Source organism: Diabrotica undecimpunctata, chromosome 10 (genome assembly GCF_040954645.1).
Source record: "Diabrotica undecimpunctata isolate CICGRU chromosome 10, icDiaUnde3, whole genome shotgun sequence".
NCBI lineage: Eukaryota > Metazoa > Arthropoda > Insecta > Coleoptera > Chrysomelidae > Diabrotica > Diabrotica undecimpunctata.
The window spans coordinates 13,927,512-13,947,897 of record NC_092812.1 but is presented as its reverse complement, the minus strand read 5'-3'; the positions used below and the strand labels follow the sequence as shown (position 1 = coordinate 13,947,897).

Below are 20,386 nucleotides of genomic sequence, written 5' to 3'. Positions count from 1 at the left end.
CACTATGAAATGTTAAAAGCTTGGAACATACATTAAATTCCAACAGCAAAAATTCGAGCAGCAGCTAGTTGTAATTTTTTGTTCGAGATTGTCGCTGAAATTAATTTTTAAGTTTCGTTAAAAGTTCTTACTTCATACTCAGTTAAATTAATGTCTGATTTGATCTGTATAACTACTTTTTGATACATAGAATATGAATTAGTGATAATAATCAATATTTTCACTAGTAGAAACTTATAATTGACGAAAAAGAGAAGTTCGTAATAGGTAAACATTTCCTTCGTCAACCGTTGCGTTGGAATGAAGTGTAACTTTGTAGCTGTTTTTTAAAAGTTATTTTTCCGCTATACTATGCAATTTACTTCTCAAATTTTCAAAGTAGTAGCTCTTTATATGATATTTTTGTTTTATTATTTTTTTTTATTATTTTATAGAATAATATTAAAGGTTGTCCAAAGTAGCTTTTTAATTAGTACACTTTTGTTGTTTTCATAGGATACATTTTACAATGAGGACAAACCGATTCAGTTAGTCTATAATTAGTGTCCGATCAAATGCTCGCAAAATTTTGACTTTCAGCCAATTTATTTTACCTGTCAGTACATTGACAGTAATTCTTTAGTACAATTGAAGCAATATCATTAGAACGGGATACAGTTTGTGGAATCGTGATATAGAACAGGATGAACTGACATTCAATGGTAAGTTGTTTTGTTCATTCTCGCTGTGGGGACCTTGGAAACCGTTGTATAAGCGTTTCTCGCTATTTTCGGAGTTTTCCTCTTCTGCTGAGGTTTGCTCAGTTTCTTCTACTATGTCTACTCGCTGTGGAATTTCTACTTCTAAAAAAGAAATGTCAAATTAATTCATAGAATAAATTCTAGAAAAAAAAATTAATGTGTTTGTTCATTGTAATAAACGATATCAACATAATATCAAGATTCATTTAATGTTTTAGTGAATAAAAAACAGTGTGATAAACAAGTTCATATAAGATCAACGGTTAAACCTAAAAAAATCTGTTAGTAAACAAAGTTTGTTTACATTTATATTTAGCCTTCCGTCGGTCGTATACTTACTCTTGTATAAAAGTTGTCGTAATATATCAAAATGATACATCTAACTTTGACTTAAAATTACAGTAACGGCAATAGTTTTTGGATCAAGCGTAGTTGTAGATTACATCTAATAATTCATCATGTTTCTCCTTTTTTGTTTGTTTAAATACATGCATTGTGATAACAAAAAAACTATTTGTGTATGTAAATCCGAAGACGTGACGGGGAAAAAGCTATTAACATCAACGGTCGCAATGTATCTGTTTGATACGTGATTATAAAATTTACTAACACACAGTCACATATATGTGGTGTTTTAGTTGTGTTTTTTCTTATTTTTATAGTTTATTCTTTTGGTAGGATTTAAAACATTTATATAATCAAAAAACGGAAATTTACATAAAAATATAACCTAAGTAGTCGTATAAAATGATTTGTTTTCTTACATTATAAATTGGTAAAAATAAAATGTTGCCTTCCTATATGACGCAATCATAAAATATATTATTTTCTTATAAACAGTTCAAACCAAGAAAAACCTTTATTTCAGTTCAATGCGGTGGCGATCTGTCACATATGTGTCACTTAAGTCTTCTTGTTCTTATAACCTTAAGTGACATGATGTGCACACTGGGGTTGTACGCTCGCCACAAATATATCGTTTATGATTCTTGCAAATGGTTTTGGTCAACCTGGTCCTTCTTGATGTGTAACATAAAGCACAGCGACGACGCTTTGTGTAAGCTACATCTTCTGCAGTCACTAGTCCATCGTCTTCATCGGGCTTTTCCGTTGGTCTAAATCTGCTGAACGCTTCAAAAAGAGAACGTGGTATACCTTGTGTCATATTCCTGTCCATTTCCGATTGAAATCACTTCCTGCAACGTTCAACATAAAAAAAAGACGACCATGGGCCAATGACGTGTGTTTCTAGCAACGTTGTAGGAAGCGCAAAGCTTATCGACAACGTCGACACCTGACTTGGTTTTATTATAATATGTGATCATGTCTGGTTTCGTAGCTTGTCCTGACGTCTGATCTATGGAATCATCGTAATGTTGAGAAGATATAACAAGAACATTTTGATTCTTTTTTGGTACGTAGGAAACAATAGTGGAGTGTTTTTCAAAACCAAACATAGTGGACTGTGGTGGTCGCTCTTTTACATTTAGCAGATCTACTGTCAGTTCAATTTTATTTTTTTTATTGTGCCAACATACGACAGTCTATTACTTTTTAATTCGGTAACAAGTTGCACATCTGTAAACCAATTATCTGCCGTTATATTGCGCCCCGTTCAATAATAAGGTTGTGCCAATCTTCTAACGACATCAGATCGTTTATTACTTTGTGCAGAGGGTCCCTGGGATTTCTTTCCAGCATATATTTCCAGGCTATAACTATGTATAAAAAGTAACTGCATCACACATAGCATAAATTTTTACTCCGTATTTAAATGGATTTGAAGAGATATATTGTTTGAACCTGCAACGTCCTCTAAAAACCTCCAGTTTTACGTCAATAGTCACACACTGTCCTAGTGAATAGCTATGTTTATAATTATGAACAAAATCTTTCCTTTCAGGTCTTATGATGCGGTTATCGAAACGCAGGTATCTCATAAGAAACTTAAACCTTCTGAGACTCATAACTAGTCGAAATATTTCCACACTGTATCCATCTGTACCCCAGAGATCCTCTAACATCATTTTGTTGGTGTGCAAAGTTCCTGCTAGATATAAAAAGCCTATGAAAGCCTTGAATTCTGTCGTCTCCGTGTCAGTTGCATCACGTTGTCGGTCAAACCGATCCCTTACTTCAAGATGAATGTACTGGTTTGTGAACTTGACTATTGTTTGTAGCATTTTATCAGAAAATATCTGACTCAAACATTCTGTATGTAACTTAGCTAGTCATGCTTCCCGTATTACTCCTGGAAGACATGTAACCAGGTTATGTGGCTCAGTGCGTCGCTTCTTCGCGCGCGGTGTTTTCATCCATCTAGTGGTTTTATCTTTTCCATGGAAAAATAAATTGTCGTGTAAATCTGGTTGTTCCTCTGTCCTACTCTCTTCAGTATCAGAGTCACCAACTCTTTCATTCTTTGGCTGATCTTTCGCATCTGTGTCCGGTTCATCCTCGAAATCTTCCACTTGGTTAGGGGCATCTTCATTTTCGTCATCTTTTAACATAAATTTTCGAAGATATTCTACATAATTGGGATTATTTAGGTTGTAAATTCGCTTTGCAGCCATTATACTGAAAATAAAAATATAAAAGAACACTCACCTATAATAAGTAGGCCGAACATTGCCTAAAATATGTGCAAAGTAAAACAACACTTACACGTTATGTCGCAATGTATCAATATGATACAATACGCTTGTATGTAAACATACTCAATCACTAGGACGTTACGAATACGACTGAGCGGTAGACTAAATCGGTCTAGGAAGGTACTATGAAGGTGGGTTCTCCTTACTTTAGGGTTCAATAATAGAATCGAAGATTGGCAATTATTTTGATACACATGCGACCGACGGAGGGTTAAGCATTTATTGTCAATTGAAAACCGCGTATCATTTTTCGTAGCCTTGATAAGTTTAGCTATCGAAACAAGTTCTTCAGTTGTAAAGAACCGTACACACCTACAACTTAAATTATTAATGTGGCGTTGAAATAATGATAAAAAACAAGGTGACCAAGTACCTAACTCTCCTCCAAACCTTTCCATACCTAGTAACTTATCCAAACACAATACGCAATCAAACGCGTCAATTACAATAAAAAATCAAACATTATCCCAATTCCTCGATAAACAGCAAGCCATCTTATGTACTTCCATTGACAACGTAAAAATTGGAGATTATCTAATAGCCTTGGGCAGTATTGTAAATCGTAAAGATATTATTTTGGCCTCACAAATTTCGCAAAATAGAATTTATGCATTTACTTACTAATGTTCAGCAGTGGTCCAAATGGTATTCCTGATTATTTTCTAAAGAACTGTATTTATTCACTAACTAATCATTTACATCTTCCTTTTGAGTCATCATTAAAGACATCGATTCTTCCAACTTTATGGAAGCATTCTTATATCTGCCCAATTTTTAAATCAGGTAATAAACAAGACACAACAAATTATCGAATCATGTTTAAACAATCCTCTATACAAAATTTTTTCGAGAGACTACTGCTCCATCAATTAAATTTTATTGTAAAGAGTGCCTAATACACAATCAACATTGATCTTCTCAGAATAAAGAATAAATCAATGCTAACAAATTTAGTACTCTTTGAACAAAAAATATTAAACGCGTTGTAGAAAAAAAGTCTTTTAGGCATAAGATTGATACTATTTATACTGACTTCTCCAAGGCATTTGACAGAGTAGATCATGAGATCCTATTAGAAAAATTACATGCATTTAGCTTCAGTCATCAACTCTTACAATGGTTTAACCGCTTTTTAAGAGACCTCACACATTAAACCTTAACTACTGACGTGGATTTTTCAGGACGTAGACTCTGACATGCGGTATGTCATACCGTTGCCTATTCTCCTTTGTTTTTAAAATGAATTTATCTTATATCACTGTATTTGTTTTTTATATCAACTACGGAATGATTCTTCACATTGCTGTAGCATAATATACTGCTACAAGTAAAATAAACTTTACTTTTTCAAGAATATTATGAATGCATGCATATTATTTAAAACAATGGTGGACGTTATTACAAAATCGTTTATAAACTAAATTAAAGAAAAATTGATTACTTGTGACTAACAAATGGTAAAATAATGTTAAAATAAACAGACTAATGATTTAAATTTAATGAGAAACTAAAATACAAAATTCTGACAATAACCAAAAATTACAATAAAATAACTAGTCACTTTGCGCGCAAGGTCCGCAATTTTTCTTTGTACACTGTAAGCACACTGGTTTTCCACAAGCACACATAAAAAGTCTTTCGCTTTAATGCACTTGGGCATAAGTAACACGTCTTCTTTTTCTCAAGCCTTTCTTCAAAATCTGCTTCTTTTTGGCGTTTTTGTCCTAGTATTCGTTCAATACCACATAATAATTCTCTCGGGATTCTGGGATTTTCGAGTCTTCTTTGTAGATGTAATTGTAGAACTAATTGTTTCGCCTGTAGAACGAATTGAACTTCTTTGTGTAGTTTAGCCTTTCCATATTATCTTCTTGTAGTGATTGGTACACAACATGCGAATTAACAGCAGCTATATCAATGATGCGGTAAAAAATAGTAAGTGGCCATCGGCGAGAACGACGTTTTACAGAATATTTGGCACACTTGGCATCTAAAGTATTGACACCTCCTTTCGTACGATTATAATGAGCTATAATTTCTGGTTTTCCAGTAATCTGATCCGTGCCTATTGAATGGTGCATCGAAGAAATAAGTAAAACAGCCCTCGATTTTTTTGGCACATAGGAAATTAGGGATAAACTTTTCGTAAATCCGTAAGTAGTTGAATTTACTTGCCTACATCGGTGTGGCTGGAATTCCGGAGGGATTTCCCGTTTATTTTTCTTGAGGGTTCCCACATACGTTAACTTCTTTACTTCTAACTGCTTTACTAATTCTATAGAACTAAACCAATTATCAGCTGTAATATTACGGTTAGTTCCATAAATAGGTTTAGCAAGCCGAAGAACAGATTGAGTTGGTTTATTCATCTTCTTTTCTTCCTCAGATAACCCAGTGTCCTTGCCTCCATATATATAGGCATTGTATAAGTAACTTGTTCGTGCATCAGTCAGGCACATTATTTTAATGCCATATTTCACAGGCTTATTAGGCATATACATTTTAAACCTACACCTTCCCCTAAAGCCGACCAACATTTCATCAATACAAACACATGTGCCTACGAAATACAGTTTTTGACAATTTAATATGAATATATTAAATATGTTACTAATGGCTGCTGTTGGATCTATCTTTTTTCTTTCTTCTCTATCCAGAGGGTTATCAAAACGTAAACATTTTAGAAATATTGCAAATCTTTCTTTTGACATAACACATCTGAATATATCTTTACCAGTGCCATCTGTAGCAAATATAGAATTTATATCTTCGTCATTGGATTTGAAAGCTGATGAGTATAAAAGCAATCCCAAAAAGGCTTTTAGTTCTATTTCATAAATTTCATTTAGTTCTGGTCTATTCATTCTTTTATAGTTTTCACGAATTGCACATAATTTATTATTGGTCCATTTACGTATTTCTTGTATTATATCCTCAGAAATAAGAAAATTTAAAAAAAAAGATGAAGTTTCGTTTCTTACATCTCTGGACCGCACAGCTAGTACTTTTGTTACAAGGTTGTGTAACGGAGTTCTTACATTTTTCGAGGGTGCTGTAGTAGACTACTTAAAACGATTTTTGCCATAAAAGTATGACTTACCATTATCATTTAAATGATATTCGTCTTCAGAACTTTCCGACTGCTCACTTCCGGTGTCGTGTGAACTTTCAATACATACTTCTTCGCTTGCATCGTCAACATCACTATCACTAAAATATTCTAAATCACTAGGTACTTCGTCAGCCCATTGAGATAAGACAGCCTCAAAATCATCATCTGAAAGCTTTACAGTTTTGCGGCTAAATTTAGAACAACTGGATGAACTTGCTGCCATACTAACAGCAAAAGAATACACTACAATGCTTTTAACTATAGAAACGTAAATACTGACATGCGGTACTTGATACCGCAAGAAAACTTTATGTCAACGTAGCTCAAAGACTAAACGTGTACTAAAACTGCAGCAGTTGAGAGCAGGTACAATTAAACCCCACTTGAAGGTACACAGATGGTGTTCTAAGAATCTTTTATAAAACACGTTTTACAACAAAATATATTTTCGGCTCGGTATGGCATACCGCATGTCAGTGGTTAAGGGTTAAGTGAGATATTAGAGATTTTAATTCAGATATAACTCATGTGACATCAGGAGTACTCCAAGGAGCTCACTGTTCACCCTTGTTATTTAATATGTTTGTGAATGATATATCAGAATGTTTTTAGAAATTTCGATTTCCTAATGTTTGCAGATGATTTGAAATTGTTTAAATCCGTTGATTCAAATGATGACATAACTTTAATTCAAGAAGATTTCGACCGGTTGAGTATTTGACGTGAGAATTATATTTTGCATTTAAATGTTGCTAAATGCTAAATGCTTTTATAGAGGTTTTAAAAAATATGATACTTCTTATACAATTAATGATAATGAATTGTCTAATGTTAAAACAATACAAGGAGTCTCATTTAATGAACAGTTGCGTTTTATACAACATATTAATAATGTGAAGTTTGTTAACAGTAAATGGTTGACTTCAACTAGTACCGACTACAAGCATCCTGGGTTAACCGATAATAGTATAAAAGGCCCGGTTTTAGGTAAATTTTAAATATGTTATACATATATATATATATATATATATATATATATATATATATATATATATATATATATATAAGGCTTATATTGACGAAACTGTACCGATAAGAGGTTTTTTCGAATTGGATGATAGTGCGAGACGGGTTTGCCAATCACCTTTTAAGTGATTTTCAGGTATTTATATAATAAGTTTATGGAGCTGAACACCAACTAGTATTTAAATACGAGTTCTTGATAACATTTGTTTGTCTTCATGTATCACGGGAAGTGTTAAGTAGTATTACTCATTTTATTCATTACGTTTTCTGCAAATTGTTAAAACTATATACAGTACCTTACTTAAAAGATGATCTAAAAATGAACAACTATATATCAACAGAAACAAAGAAGCTTATGGATAAAAGAAGGAAGCTGAACAAAGAAGGCAAAAGAAAATCTATAGAATATGTAGAAATCAATAAAACAATAAGCAGAATGATAAAAGAAAATAAGAGAAAAGAACAAGAAATAAAAATAGAAGAAGTAATACAGAACTACAAAAATATGAATTGCTTAAGACCGAAATTAGGTAAGTGTGAAATAAACAAAATAAAAGATGTAAACGGAGTAGAAACAAACATTAAAGATGACATCATAAATATTATCCACTATTTCTACTCAGAATTATATAAAACAAAAAAGGAACCACCAGAAGAAATTAAAAACCAACTTAAGGTTAAAATAAAAAATGTCAACTTAGAGCTACAGCCAGAAATAAGTAAATCAGAAATAAAGAAGGCATTGAAAGAAATGAAAAACAACAAATCGCCTGGAAAAGATGGAATAACTGCAGAGATGCTGAAATATGGTGGAAAAGTGGTAATTAATACTCTACATTCCCTTTTTAACAAGATATTAAAAGAAAAAAGAATACCAAACAACTGGAAGGAATCCGTAACCATTATCCTACACAAGAAAGGGGATAAAGCAGATATAAAAAATTACCGTCCTATAACACTCCTCAATGTAATGCATAAACTCCTAACAAAAATTTTAACTAATAGATTGACGACAAAATTCGACGGATACCAGTCGAAAGAACAAGCTGGTTTTAGAAAGGGATTCAGCACAAGTGACCATTTACTAAGTATGAAAATACTTATAGAACGAGCAAATGAATACCACATTCCTCTATATATAGCGTTCATAGATTTCTAAAAGGCTTTCGACAGTGTCGAACATTGGGCAGTGAAAAGTTTTTTGATTAACAGCAGAATTGACCACAGATATACGGAACTAATAGCCAATATATATATAAGGAAGCCAAAACAACAATTAAAGTATATGAAGGAACAAATCCAATACAAATAAATAGAGGCATGAGGTAGGGTGACACAATATCACCGAAACTTTTCAATCAGGCTCTGGAAGATATTTTTAAAAGATTAGAATGGGAAGAAAAAGGTATAAAAATTTGTGGACAACGCTTGAACCATCTAAGGTGCGCTGATGACATCGCATTGATAACCGATAAAAAAGAAGAATTATTTGAAATGATAAAAGAACTGGACGTAGAAGCTGGAAAGATAGACCTTATGGTCTATCTATTTGGAATATGAATTACAGCAAGACCAAAATCATAACAAATACAGATGAAGACATCACGATGAGGATCGGACAAGATGAAATAGAACAAGTTTAGGATTATATATATCTGGGTCCAATTATAAAACTTAACAAAGAAAACCAAACAGCAGAGATAAAAAGATGAGTTAGACTGGCATGGGCGGCATTTGGCAAACTAAGCTACATTCTTAAAAACAAAAGATATCCACAGCATCTTAAGACCAAACTATACAATCAATGCGTACTCCCTGTTTTCACTTATGGTTCCCAAACGTGGACATTTACAAAAGCAAACATGGACAAAATCATAAAAACCCAAAGAGCAATGGAAAGACAAATGTTGCACATAAGATTAATGGATAAAAAAAACGAGTGGATAAGAGAGAAAACAAAAGTGAGGGATGTTAGACAAGAAGTTGCAAAACTGAAATGGAGATTTGCAGGACACAATATAAGACAAAAAGAAGACCGATGGAACAAAATTCTTATAAGCTGGAGACCGTGGGAATATAAACGAAGCAGAGGAAGGCCCCAAATGAGATGGGCAGATGATATCAAGAAGCACGTGGGCTCTAGGTGGATGACTATAGCGACAGACAGAGATGAATGGAAAAGGATTGGGGAGGCCTATGTCCAAAGATGGACCGAAGAAGGCTAATAAGATTAGACTTAAAAGACGACTTGACACAACTTCCGCTATGAGTGAAATAAACAATTTGACGAAAATACCTCTGAACACGGTAAAAAGAATTATATCAAATCTCATAGAAACAAGAAAAAAACGTAAAGATTCTAGTTCGACCAAATGTATGGACGAAGCCGATGAGGACTTGATACGTCGAAAAGTCTATACTATGTACGAAGAGCAACGCATACCTACATTAAGAGGTCTGAAGCAACGGCTCAATGTTGACGAAACCCAAATAATCTGTAGCTTCACCAGCTTATGGAAAAATTTGAAAAGTATGGGCTTTCGATACCGTATAATTGATAAAAGACAAGTAATTATGGAATCTCTTAGATTACAAAAATGGCGTTATGAGTATATAACTTCGATAAGAAAATTCCGTTCTGAAAATCGCCCGATAATTTACCTCGACGAGACATGGTTTGACACACATTCAACGCGACCTAAAGGATTTGCCGATTCCTACGGTAAATGTAAGACAAAAGCTCCGTCAAATAATGGGAAAAGAATAACGATTTTACATGCTGAATCAGAACATGTTTGGGTTCCAAATGCCTTGTGGCTTTTTGCAAAGAATATTAAAGACTCCTGCGTCGACTACCATGAAGATACAACGGCAGAACTTTTTAAAAAATAATCTTATGCCAAATATTCCTCAGAATAGCGTGATAGTAATGAACAATGCAAGCTATCACAGTCGCCAACTAAGTAAGGCTCCAAACTCGAATAATACTAAATTGGAAATTCAAAATTACATGGAGACGAATGATATGTATTTTAAAGAATGCTACCCCAAACAAGAGCTTTTAAAAGTTTTAAAGGCATTTTCTATAAAAAAAAGTATATGTTTGTGATACATTGGCAGAGGAAATGGGACATACAGTGCTGCGGCTTCCACCCTATTATTGTATGTTTAATCCCATAGAGCATACGTGGCACAAAATGAAGTCTAACGTGAGGTCACAAAATATTTGTCAAACGTTAAGTAGTACTGTTGTAGAATTAATAAGAAAATGTGTCAATGATAATCTTCCAAGTAGTTGGAGAAATTCAGTCCGACGTAATAAGTAAAGAAAATTCATATGTTCATGTAGATTATAATATAACTGAACCGATCATAATTAATTTAGATGAGAATAGCGATAGCGAAACAGAACTATGTGTGGAGTGATACTGTCATCAAATCTACAAATGTTACGATTAAAAAAAAATGGTTCTTTGCAGAACCACAAATTATTATTAATGTTTTTTTTTTCTATAATCTTAGCAATTAAACTAGATTTAACTTATTTTAAAACTTATTTGAAACATTAATTTCGGGTATATAAGGCAAAAAATATTTTACATCCGTTTTTTTGTTTTTGTCGTCGTATTTATTGTAAATTTTGTGGATCCTTTACTTTATTAGGAGTACCGTCTAGTCAGTGTTAATTGTCAAAAGACCAACTCTGTCTACCTCGTTTGCTTATCGCTCCGGACCGGTCTTAACAATGGACCAAGTCAGATAAATTTAATAATATTTACGACCGCACTAATTGAAGTCAACCATTTTCTGCTAAACAAACTTTAACAGTCAAATCATTAAAATCTTTAGGCTTTATTATTCGCAACTGTCTAAGACTATCTGTTTGGGTTTCAAGAACGGTTTATTATGTTTTGGTAGTATTTAAATTGGAATATGAATCTATTGCATGGTCTCCACAATACCAAGTTCATTTCACTACATTGGAGAGATTGCAGAACAAATTTTTAAGATATTGTGTATAAAAATTAAGCATAGGCATTATTAATAATTATGATTATACAGATATTTTAAAAACACTCAAGTTGAATTTATTAAAAACCCGACGAGATAACTCTGTTCTAGCATTTGTGTTTAAATTAATAAATGGTTTAATTTGTTGTCCTGAACTTCTCCAATCTATTAGCTATATGTTCCCTCCAGAAGTGTCATGTTGATATGTTGATCTGTTTTATATACCTTTTCACCGTACAAATTATGGTATACAAAGTATGCATTCACCCATTGAGCGAACAGTGAAAATTATAAATAGGAACAATTTAGAAATATTTGGTATCTCCTTGGCTTTATTTAAAAATCGGATAAAAAGAACTTGTTAAGTTATAGGAACTTTTTTATTTAAATTTATTTTGTTTCATATATAATTAAAATTTTGTTTTATTTTTAACTACGATTTTAAATTTACTTAGTTGGCAAGCAATTACAGAGATTGATTTTTACACTGTATGTTAACCCTTCACTGCATCATGTTGTTTAAAAACAACATACTAAAAATAAACATTTATTTTAAAAGCAGATAAAAATGAATCAGTTTGTGCATGATGTTGTGCACTAACAATGCAGTATTAATCAGCGTAAGTAGACTAAACAATCATAGATGGTGTTGGTAACCAGTATTGTGTCTAATTAGTTAGGTAGTGCTTAGACACTGGCACGTGCTTCAGATTGTTTTTGTTATTTTTACCAAAGTAATTTGAGTAAATATCTTTTACGTGTTATTAATAAGGTAAGTACCTCTCTGTTCTTACCTTCTCGGTCTCTAACCGAGAGGTACTGAGCACCATCAAATCTCGAAAGTTACAATTCTTCGGACATATTATGCGAAATAAATCCAGATATGCTCTCCTTCAAGCAGATAAGATAAAGTTTGCCATGATGATCGCCAACATTCCTAACGAATAGGCACATCAAGAAGAAGAATGAGGTAAGTAAAATGCATGATCTCTTGTGGTATACAGTACTGCGCATATTTTTCTCATAATGATCTTTTATGTTGTTGTTTACAAACAACATCATGCATATCTAGTAAATTTTATCTTTTAGATAAAACATTATGAGTTGGAAAGATAAAAGGCCGCTGACTAATAAGAAACTTGCCTATATAATAAATAGGCTTTGGGATAGGGAAGATGGGTTTGATGATGATAATGACGATGATTCAGATTTCTTACCTGACGAACAAGTTGGTACATATGATGAGTCTGATAATGAGGATTCTGAACCAGTAAACGAAATGGATGTGACTACAATGCTGTAGACACTAATATAGTTAATAGCACTGTAGACGAGGAGCCTCCATAAAATCTGGTGTACTGCAAGGGCAAAGGTATACTTATTTTACAATCAATTTGTGATCAAAAATACTAGATGTTTTTTTTTTATTTTTAGACATTATATGGAGAAAAAAATTTGAACTTATCCGAACAGCAACTGGAATTTAAAGGAAATCAGAGTCTTCCAAATCATATCCTACAACTAGAAAGTCCCTATGAATATTTTAATTTATTCTTCACCGATAGCCTTTTAGACAAAATTGTGGAGGAGTCAAATTTATATGCCGCAGAATCCTAACAAACCACTGAAGTGAATAAGTGAACGAAGTGACATAAAGTAGTATATTGGAATTACAATATATATGTCCCTTGTTAATTTGCCCAATACAAAGGCATATTGGTCAGAAGAAATTGGCTTTGAGAAAATAAAAAGTGCTATGTCAGTTAACAGGTACTAAAAAATCAGACAATTTTTACGTTTCAATAATAACGAGAATGCCTTATCCCGTGACAATCCAAACTATGATTTGAGATTTGAGTTTATAAAATTAGACCAATAATTGACCACCTCAATGAAGCATTTTCAAACGGAATTCCATTGAAACAATATGTGTGCGTTGATGTGCAAATTTGTTCTACCAAAGCTAGGCAGTACATGAAGCAGTACCTATCAAACAAGCCACATAAATAGGGTTTTAATTTTTTTGTCTTATGTAGTAGCTCTGGATATGCGTATCGTATAGAATTAGATACAGGACAAGAAAATGATCAAAAAACGAAACCGAGATTTTAGATTTTTGATAATATCATTGGTTGCTACTATAAAGAGCGTAGGACTTATAACCGATTGTTTTCAATTTCTTGAGTTAGTAAAGCATGCGGAATGGTGGGACAAACGTTTGACATAATTAATCTTTCTGCTGGAGTGACTAGTTTGCGTGCTTGGACTTGTTGGTTATTAATTTCTATAAACCCTCCATAATTATTCATAAAAATATTCAACAACGTTTTTGTTTGCAAGGTACATACACACTCTGTTGTTAAAAAGCCGTGAGGAAAATAGAATATATTTCAGTTTGATTAACATTCCTAGTGGAATCAGGTAATCTTGAAGTTTTAGGTTTTCAATGGCTGGGAATACAACAGCTTAATCTTTGGTAGGGAATTGTTGTTCAATAACAGCAGAAGAATAAGTTTTAGTATTGTTTTTCTTTTGAGAGCTTCTGTAGTCAGAAGTCCCGTCAGTTGGATTTAACATCTTTTCTTTATAATTTAAAATTAATTTAGACCTGAAATACGGACCTGTTTTAGAACAGGCAATTTTATCATGTCATAGATAACGAATAAACTTGTTTAGAGTTTTTATATCAAGCCGACTTATGATAAATACAATAAATTCCTGTGAAATGACTATGTTTTATATAATTTTAAAGAGTACATACAGGATGGAAGAGAACGCACTCTTATGCACTTATATTAAGAAAATTTTAATCAATAACTACCATCTAAATAACTGGTTTTGTTTGAATCTGACAAATTCGCACTTTTATATGTATTGTTTATACGATTTGTAAGTTTAACCGGTTCAAAGTGCTTTTTTAAAAAAATGGTTTTAAAGTAAAAAAAGTTTTTGAGATTTTGAAAAAAATGCATTTTTTTCAAAATAACTTAAACAGTGGTAGTAATACGAAAATCTCGAGGGTTAAAAAATTATAGGTTTGACTTTTATGAGCATTTTAGTTTTTTTTCTTTTTCTGTAAGACAAAAACAAAAATTCGTACTGAATTCGGTATAATAAAGAGAGCAGCTAAGAAATATTGGACCATCAATGTGCCTGATGACTCATACATTATTAAAACTGCAAAAGTGAAAAAGCCTCAGTTGGAAGTTGTAAAACTACAACGAGAAGAGTTTTTGAGTACAAAATTCCTCGAAGATTTAATCATAAACAGAAAAAGGGACACTAAAGGTAGACAAATCAATTGGCTTAAGATACGGTGGTTGAGGTTTAAAAAAGGAGCACCTTTCCAAATAATAAATGAATCTTTCAGTGAAATTTCAAATTTCCGAACCTTGGATTTCTCGAAAAAGACAAGTAAAATATGGCCTCGAAAATCCGTGGAAGTGCAAACCTTGTTGACTGTACAGCAGGATCAGCTTTACTCAACCAAAAAGCAAATGAATTTAAAAAAAGGACATGTTGTCTCTGCTCCCTTATATACTCCCTATTCATCATGGATACTTCAGAGACCTTCCAGGGAATCAGCCAACTCGTCAAAGCTAGGACAACGAAGCGACTGAAGGAAATTATATTTTGTTTTAATATTTCTAATATGATCTCTAAGTAGATGTTAAAATAAAGTGTATTAACAGAATTTGGAGTTGGTTCATTATCTTCCTAAAATTTTTCAGGATACATTTGAATCAAGTCCACTTTTTTGCATTTTTTGGGATTATTACATCAAATTTGGCCAATAAAAGCAATGTAAATGTCTAAGTTACGCTTAAAAATATTAACGGGTAATTTTGTTATTTTATTTTATTAAAGTTTTAACTTTAAACCTCTGTACTCAAATATAGATAAAGTGGACTTGGTTCAAAATTTGGTTGATTGAAAATCAGAAATGGCTAGTGAAAACAGAATCATGGAATGGAATGTCAATGAGTTGCTACAACATTAGTAAGAGTTACAGGCGAATCTTAACATCAAGAAAATTGACATCTGCCTCATATCTGAGACACATTTTACAAATCAATCATACATACAATTCAAAGGATATAAAGTGTTATGATAATGCAGCCAAAGGAGATAGTGCAATCGTGATTAAAAATAATATACTTTATCACGAAGAGCATAAAACTGCACATCTACAAGCGACCACGGTATATGTAAGAACTAAAAACTGTGATATCAATGCTAGTTCAATATATTGTCCGCCTAGGAATTCCATTAAAAACGAACAATATAACGAGTTCTTGAATACCTTAAAAGAGAGATATATAGTACGAGGAGACTTTAATGCAAAGAATACTCATAGGGGCTCTAGACTAACTACCACTAAAAGAAAGGAACTTCTATTAGCTATCAACGAACATAGGTGCGAATCAATATCTACTGGTCGACCAACCTGTTGGCCTATATTGATGATAGTTGGGACATGAACTCGGATCATTCATCCTAATAACTAATTATCCTAACTAATAAACTAACAGATTAGGAAAGTTTCAAACTATGACTTGAAGAGAAAATCAAACTGGCAGTACCTATCCCTATAAAACTCAGAGCAGCTGGATGAGGAAGTTGAACTGTTTGTGCACAATATTCAGCAAGCAGCATGGAAAAACACTCCTGTGCTAAATCCTAGGGTAAAGTGAAATAATTATCCAAAGAAAATAAAAAAATTAATAACCGATAAAAGAAAACTAAGAAGAATATGGCAACAAACTAGGTTTCCTCAAGATAAAACAAGATTAAATAATGTTAGTCAAGAACTTAAAAGAGAAATCCAACAGCTAAAGAATGAAACAATTAATTATTACATACTTACAAAATTTAACGGATATTAATAGAACTGATTACTTTTTATAGAAAGCTACAAAAAAACTAAAAAGGCCAATTATTCACCCCCACCCATTAGACTAGAGGACGGTAATTGGGCCAGAAGCAATAAAAAAAACACACACATTTGCTAAACATCTTGAAAACAAGTTCAAATCCAATAACAGCCAAGAAGATGAGAAAAGGTGAGAAGAACCAGTTAAAGTAGAGAAAGTAATAAGACCAACATCTCCTAAACAAATAATGACTGAAATAAAAGTCTATGCTATAAAAGTCTGCAGTCTATGATTTAATCACTGGTGAGGTACTGAAAAACCTAATGTTTGTATTTTGAGAACGATTTCCGAAGTGTAAATTGAAACTTCAATAAACTTACTTTAACCTTTAATTGTGGCTTATTCCCATTTAAATAGTAATTACTTTTAAATGCCCCCAAGAAAATAGCTTCAGAACAATATTAAAAAACCTACTTCATAAAGCTATTGTGAAACTTACTAATACTATTATTACTGCCTTTAGGTTAATGTATGTACCCAGATTATGTAATATCCAAGGTATTCGAGAGTCTTCTACTCAAAAGAATGAAAACAATTATTATTGAAACTAAAAACTTGATTCCGACACATCGGCTTCAGAAATAAGCAGGCTACAATTGATTCAGTGCAGAGAATCATAAATATCAAAATCATTAGAAGAAAAAAAGGTATGTTCTACTATTTATATTTCTTGATGTTGCTCAAGCCTTCGATTAAGCATGGCATGAAGGTTTGATATATAAGCTAAAAACAATTATGCCCAAGCAATATACGCAAATTTTACAGTCTTATAAATCTGAAAGACACTTTAGAATTAAACAAAAAAACACCCATTCAGACATAAGAGCAATTAAAGCAGGAGTTCCGTAAGGTAGCATGTTGGGCCCGGTCCTTTATTTGCTATACACGTACGATATACCTCTATTAAAACATATTACCGTTGCCAGCTTTGCTGACGATACTGCCATTTTAGCGGTAGATGACACTATCGAAGAAGCAATAAACAAACTACAAACAGCAGTTAACAAAATACATTCTTGGACAAAAAAATGGAAAATTAGGTTGAACGAAAATAAATCTATTCACGTTAACTTTACCAATAAAAAGATACAAAATATACCCGTTACAAATAATAATAACCAAGTACCATATGCTAATACGACAAAATCCCTACGTATAACATTAGATGCACAACTACTCTGGAAAGTTCATGTTAAGAAACAAAGAGAAGAACTTGGCATAAGATACAATAAAATGTATTCGAGGCTTGGAAGAAAGTCCTCTTTATCTATATACAACAAGCTTTTATGTTGTAAACAAATGCTACGAAATATTTAGACTTTTGTTAGCTAACTCTGGGGGTGCGCCAAGAACAGTAATATAGAAAAAATCGACAAATGATGACCAATTGCTTACAGAACCGGTGATATGCACTCCTATGGGAAATTCAGATCATGTAGTTATCACAACAAACATACAGTTAATTACTGAATATATTCATTTTGGTGAAAATACAGTTATACATGAAATAACAAATTTTGAAAACCTCTCTCTCCAATTGCGTGATATTAATTGGCAGTTACTACTGGGAAGTCTACAACATCCGGAAGAAGTTTGTAATAATTTTATAAGCATCATTGACAATTATAAAAGACGCAATACCATAAGAAAAACTTACTATAGGAACAAACTTAAGCCGTGGATTAAAGGTGAATTGATATCACTGTTAATACACAAAAGAAAATTATGGCGAAAATATAAACGTACAGGTGATACACGTGATTTGCAAACTCACAAAAACTACACAGTAATACTAAAAAAGTATATCAATGAAGCCAGAATGGCATATGAAGAATCTATTGTAAGTTGCAAAGACTCTAAAAAACTGTATAAATATGTTAGGTCTGCTATGTCTTCTAAAGTATCCATTCCATTGTTAAAAAGGAACGATTAAACGATTTGTCAGAATACGTATGAGGTCGCTAATATTCTTGCAGATACATTTTCTAAAGTTTTTGCTATTGAACCGTCTCAAAATCAGTTTCCTATAATCAGTCACTCAAGGGTCATTCCCAAAATTGATTACATCGATTTTTCACCTGAAATCATTAAGCACCATATTGACAAATTAAAAAACAATTCATCTCCAGGGCCCGATAAAATTTCTACATTATTTTTGAAAAAATGTTCAGATGTCCTCTCTATTCCACTATCACTAATAATGCGTTCATCTTTTAATACACACTCTTTGCCTCGAATTTGGAAGAGTGCCCCGGTGACACATATATTTAAAAAAGGAAATAAGTTAGATCCCAATAATTATAGACCAATAAGCCTTACACCTATAATTTGTAAAGTTATGGAATCAATTATCACAGAGTCTCTTTCAGAATTTTTGTTTCGAGAAAAAATTATTCCTCTACAACAACATGTATTTGTGAAAAGTCGATCAACCATGACTAATTTACTGTGGTGTGTTAATGCATGGACAGCAACATTGGATAAAAAACGACCTATTGTAGAAAGGTTGTCTTCAATTTCTTAAGAAATAAAAATAAAACACCAACATGGTTCACACAACTTTATTCCAACTTCATGTCTTTTTGTCTTCTTGTCGTCTGTCATCTGTCATTACACATTGACAACCTTGACAGAACATCAAATTTAAATTAAAAAAAAGGCGGTAACAATAAGAAGCCTACAACTCGGCCAACCGACAACAAGAGCGCCCTCGCTCTTCCATATACAAAAATAAAACTATTTGGAAGTACATAAACATGACAAAAATCATAACATTCATAAATATTTGTCATAACATGTCATTTGTTATAAACTGTCATTGAAAGTACATAAACATGAAAAATCTTAACATAAATATTTGTCAACATCTGATCTGTCATAAACAAAAATATAACTACACTGAAAGTACATAAACATGACAAAAATCATAACATTCATAAATATTTGTCAAACATTATTTCTAATAAACATAAGTTATCATAAAAACCTTTCAGGAATTATTCCTCATAAACGTAATTCATCATAAGTATAAGTTCTTAATTGTAGACATAATGGGTAATAATAGACACTAATTGTTTTGCGCAAATATAAATTGTAGTTGTTAAACATAAAGTAAGTAATTTAGTGTGAACAAAAATGTGAATAAAATAAGAACCATAATATAAAAGATTAAAATACTAAATAAAATCTTAAGTTCTGTATGGATAAAACCCATATAGAACTAATAATTCGTAGAGGAAGACTTAGTTTAGTGTGATGATTTCATCCATAATCTGAGCTGATCAGCATCAAATACACCTTCGAATGGTTTCTGAGTCACCTGAAACCCCTCAACATCAGAAATTATATATCTGTCATTAGGTAATATTTTCTTAATAATATAAGGTCCCTTAAATTTAGGTAATAGTTTCTTATTTACACCAGGTGTAACATCAATATTAGGTGTCATGACATAATCACCAATATTATAAATTGAAGCTTGTTTATGTCTTGAATCGTAATACAGCTTATTGACTTCTTGGGATTTCTCTATCTTGTCACATGCATTATGTCGTAGTTCGTTAATATCAGATTTGTCTTTGTTAATGGATGACAGAAAATACTTTAAATGATCTTTGACATTACCTACTTGGTTCATTCCAAACAATAGTTTAGAAGGTGTCTGGCCTGTAGTTCGATTAACAGTGTTGTTGACGGCAAATTCAACTTCATTAATTACTTGATCCCAACATTCTGGGCCCTTGGTTAGTTTCGCTATCATTGGTATAATGAACCGGTTGAACCTTTCAATTTGTCCATTGGCTCTTGGTACGCCAGTAGCTACAAGAACATGCTGTATTCCATTATCTGTTAAAAATTCAGTGAATTGTTTGGATGTAAATGCTGAGCCTCGATCAGTGACTATTTTTA

At 32.5% G+C, this 20,386-nt stretch overlaps 1 protein-coding gene across 1 annotated transcript in view; it reads right to left on the bottom strand.

The window, feature by feature from the left end:
* Window positions 1-456: 456 nt before the first annotated feature.
* LOC140452340 (lachesin-like) overlaps window positions 457-20,386 on the bottom strand; it is a 985,903-nt gene continuing 965,973 nt past the window's right edge. The window contains exon 8 of the mRNA XM_072546526.1: window positions 457-842. Within this exon, the coding sequence (XP_072402627.1) occupies window positions 619-842 (224 nt within the window). The 3' untranslated portion in view covers window positions 457-618. The remainder of the gene's footprint in view (window positions 843-20,386) is intronic.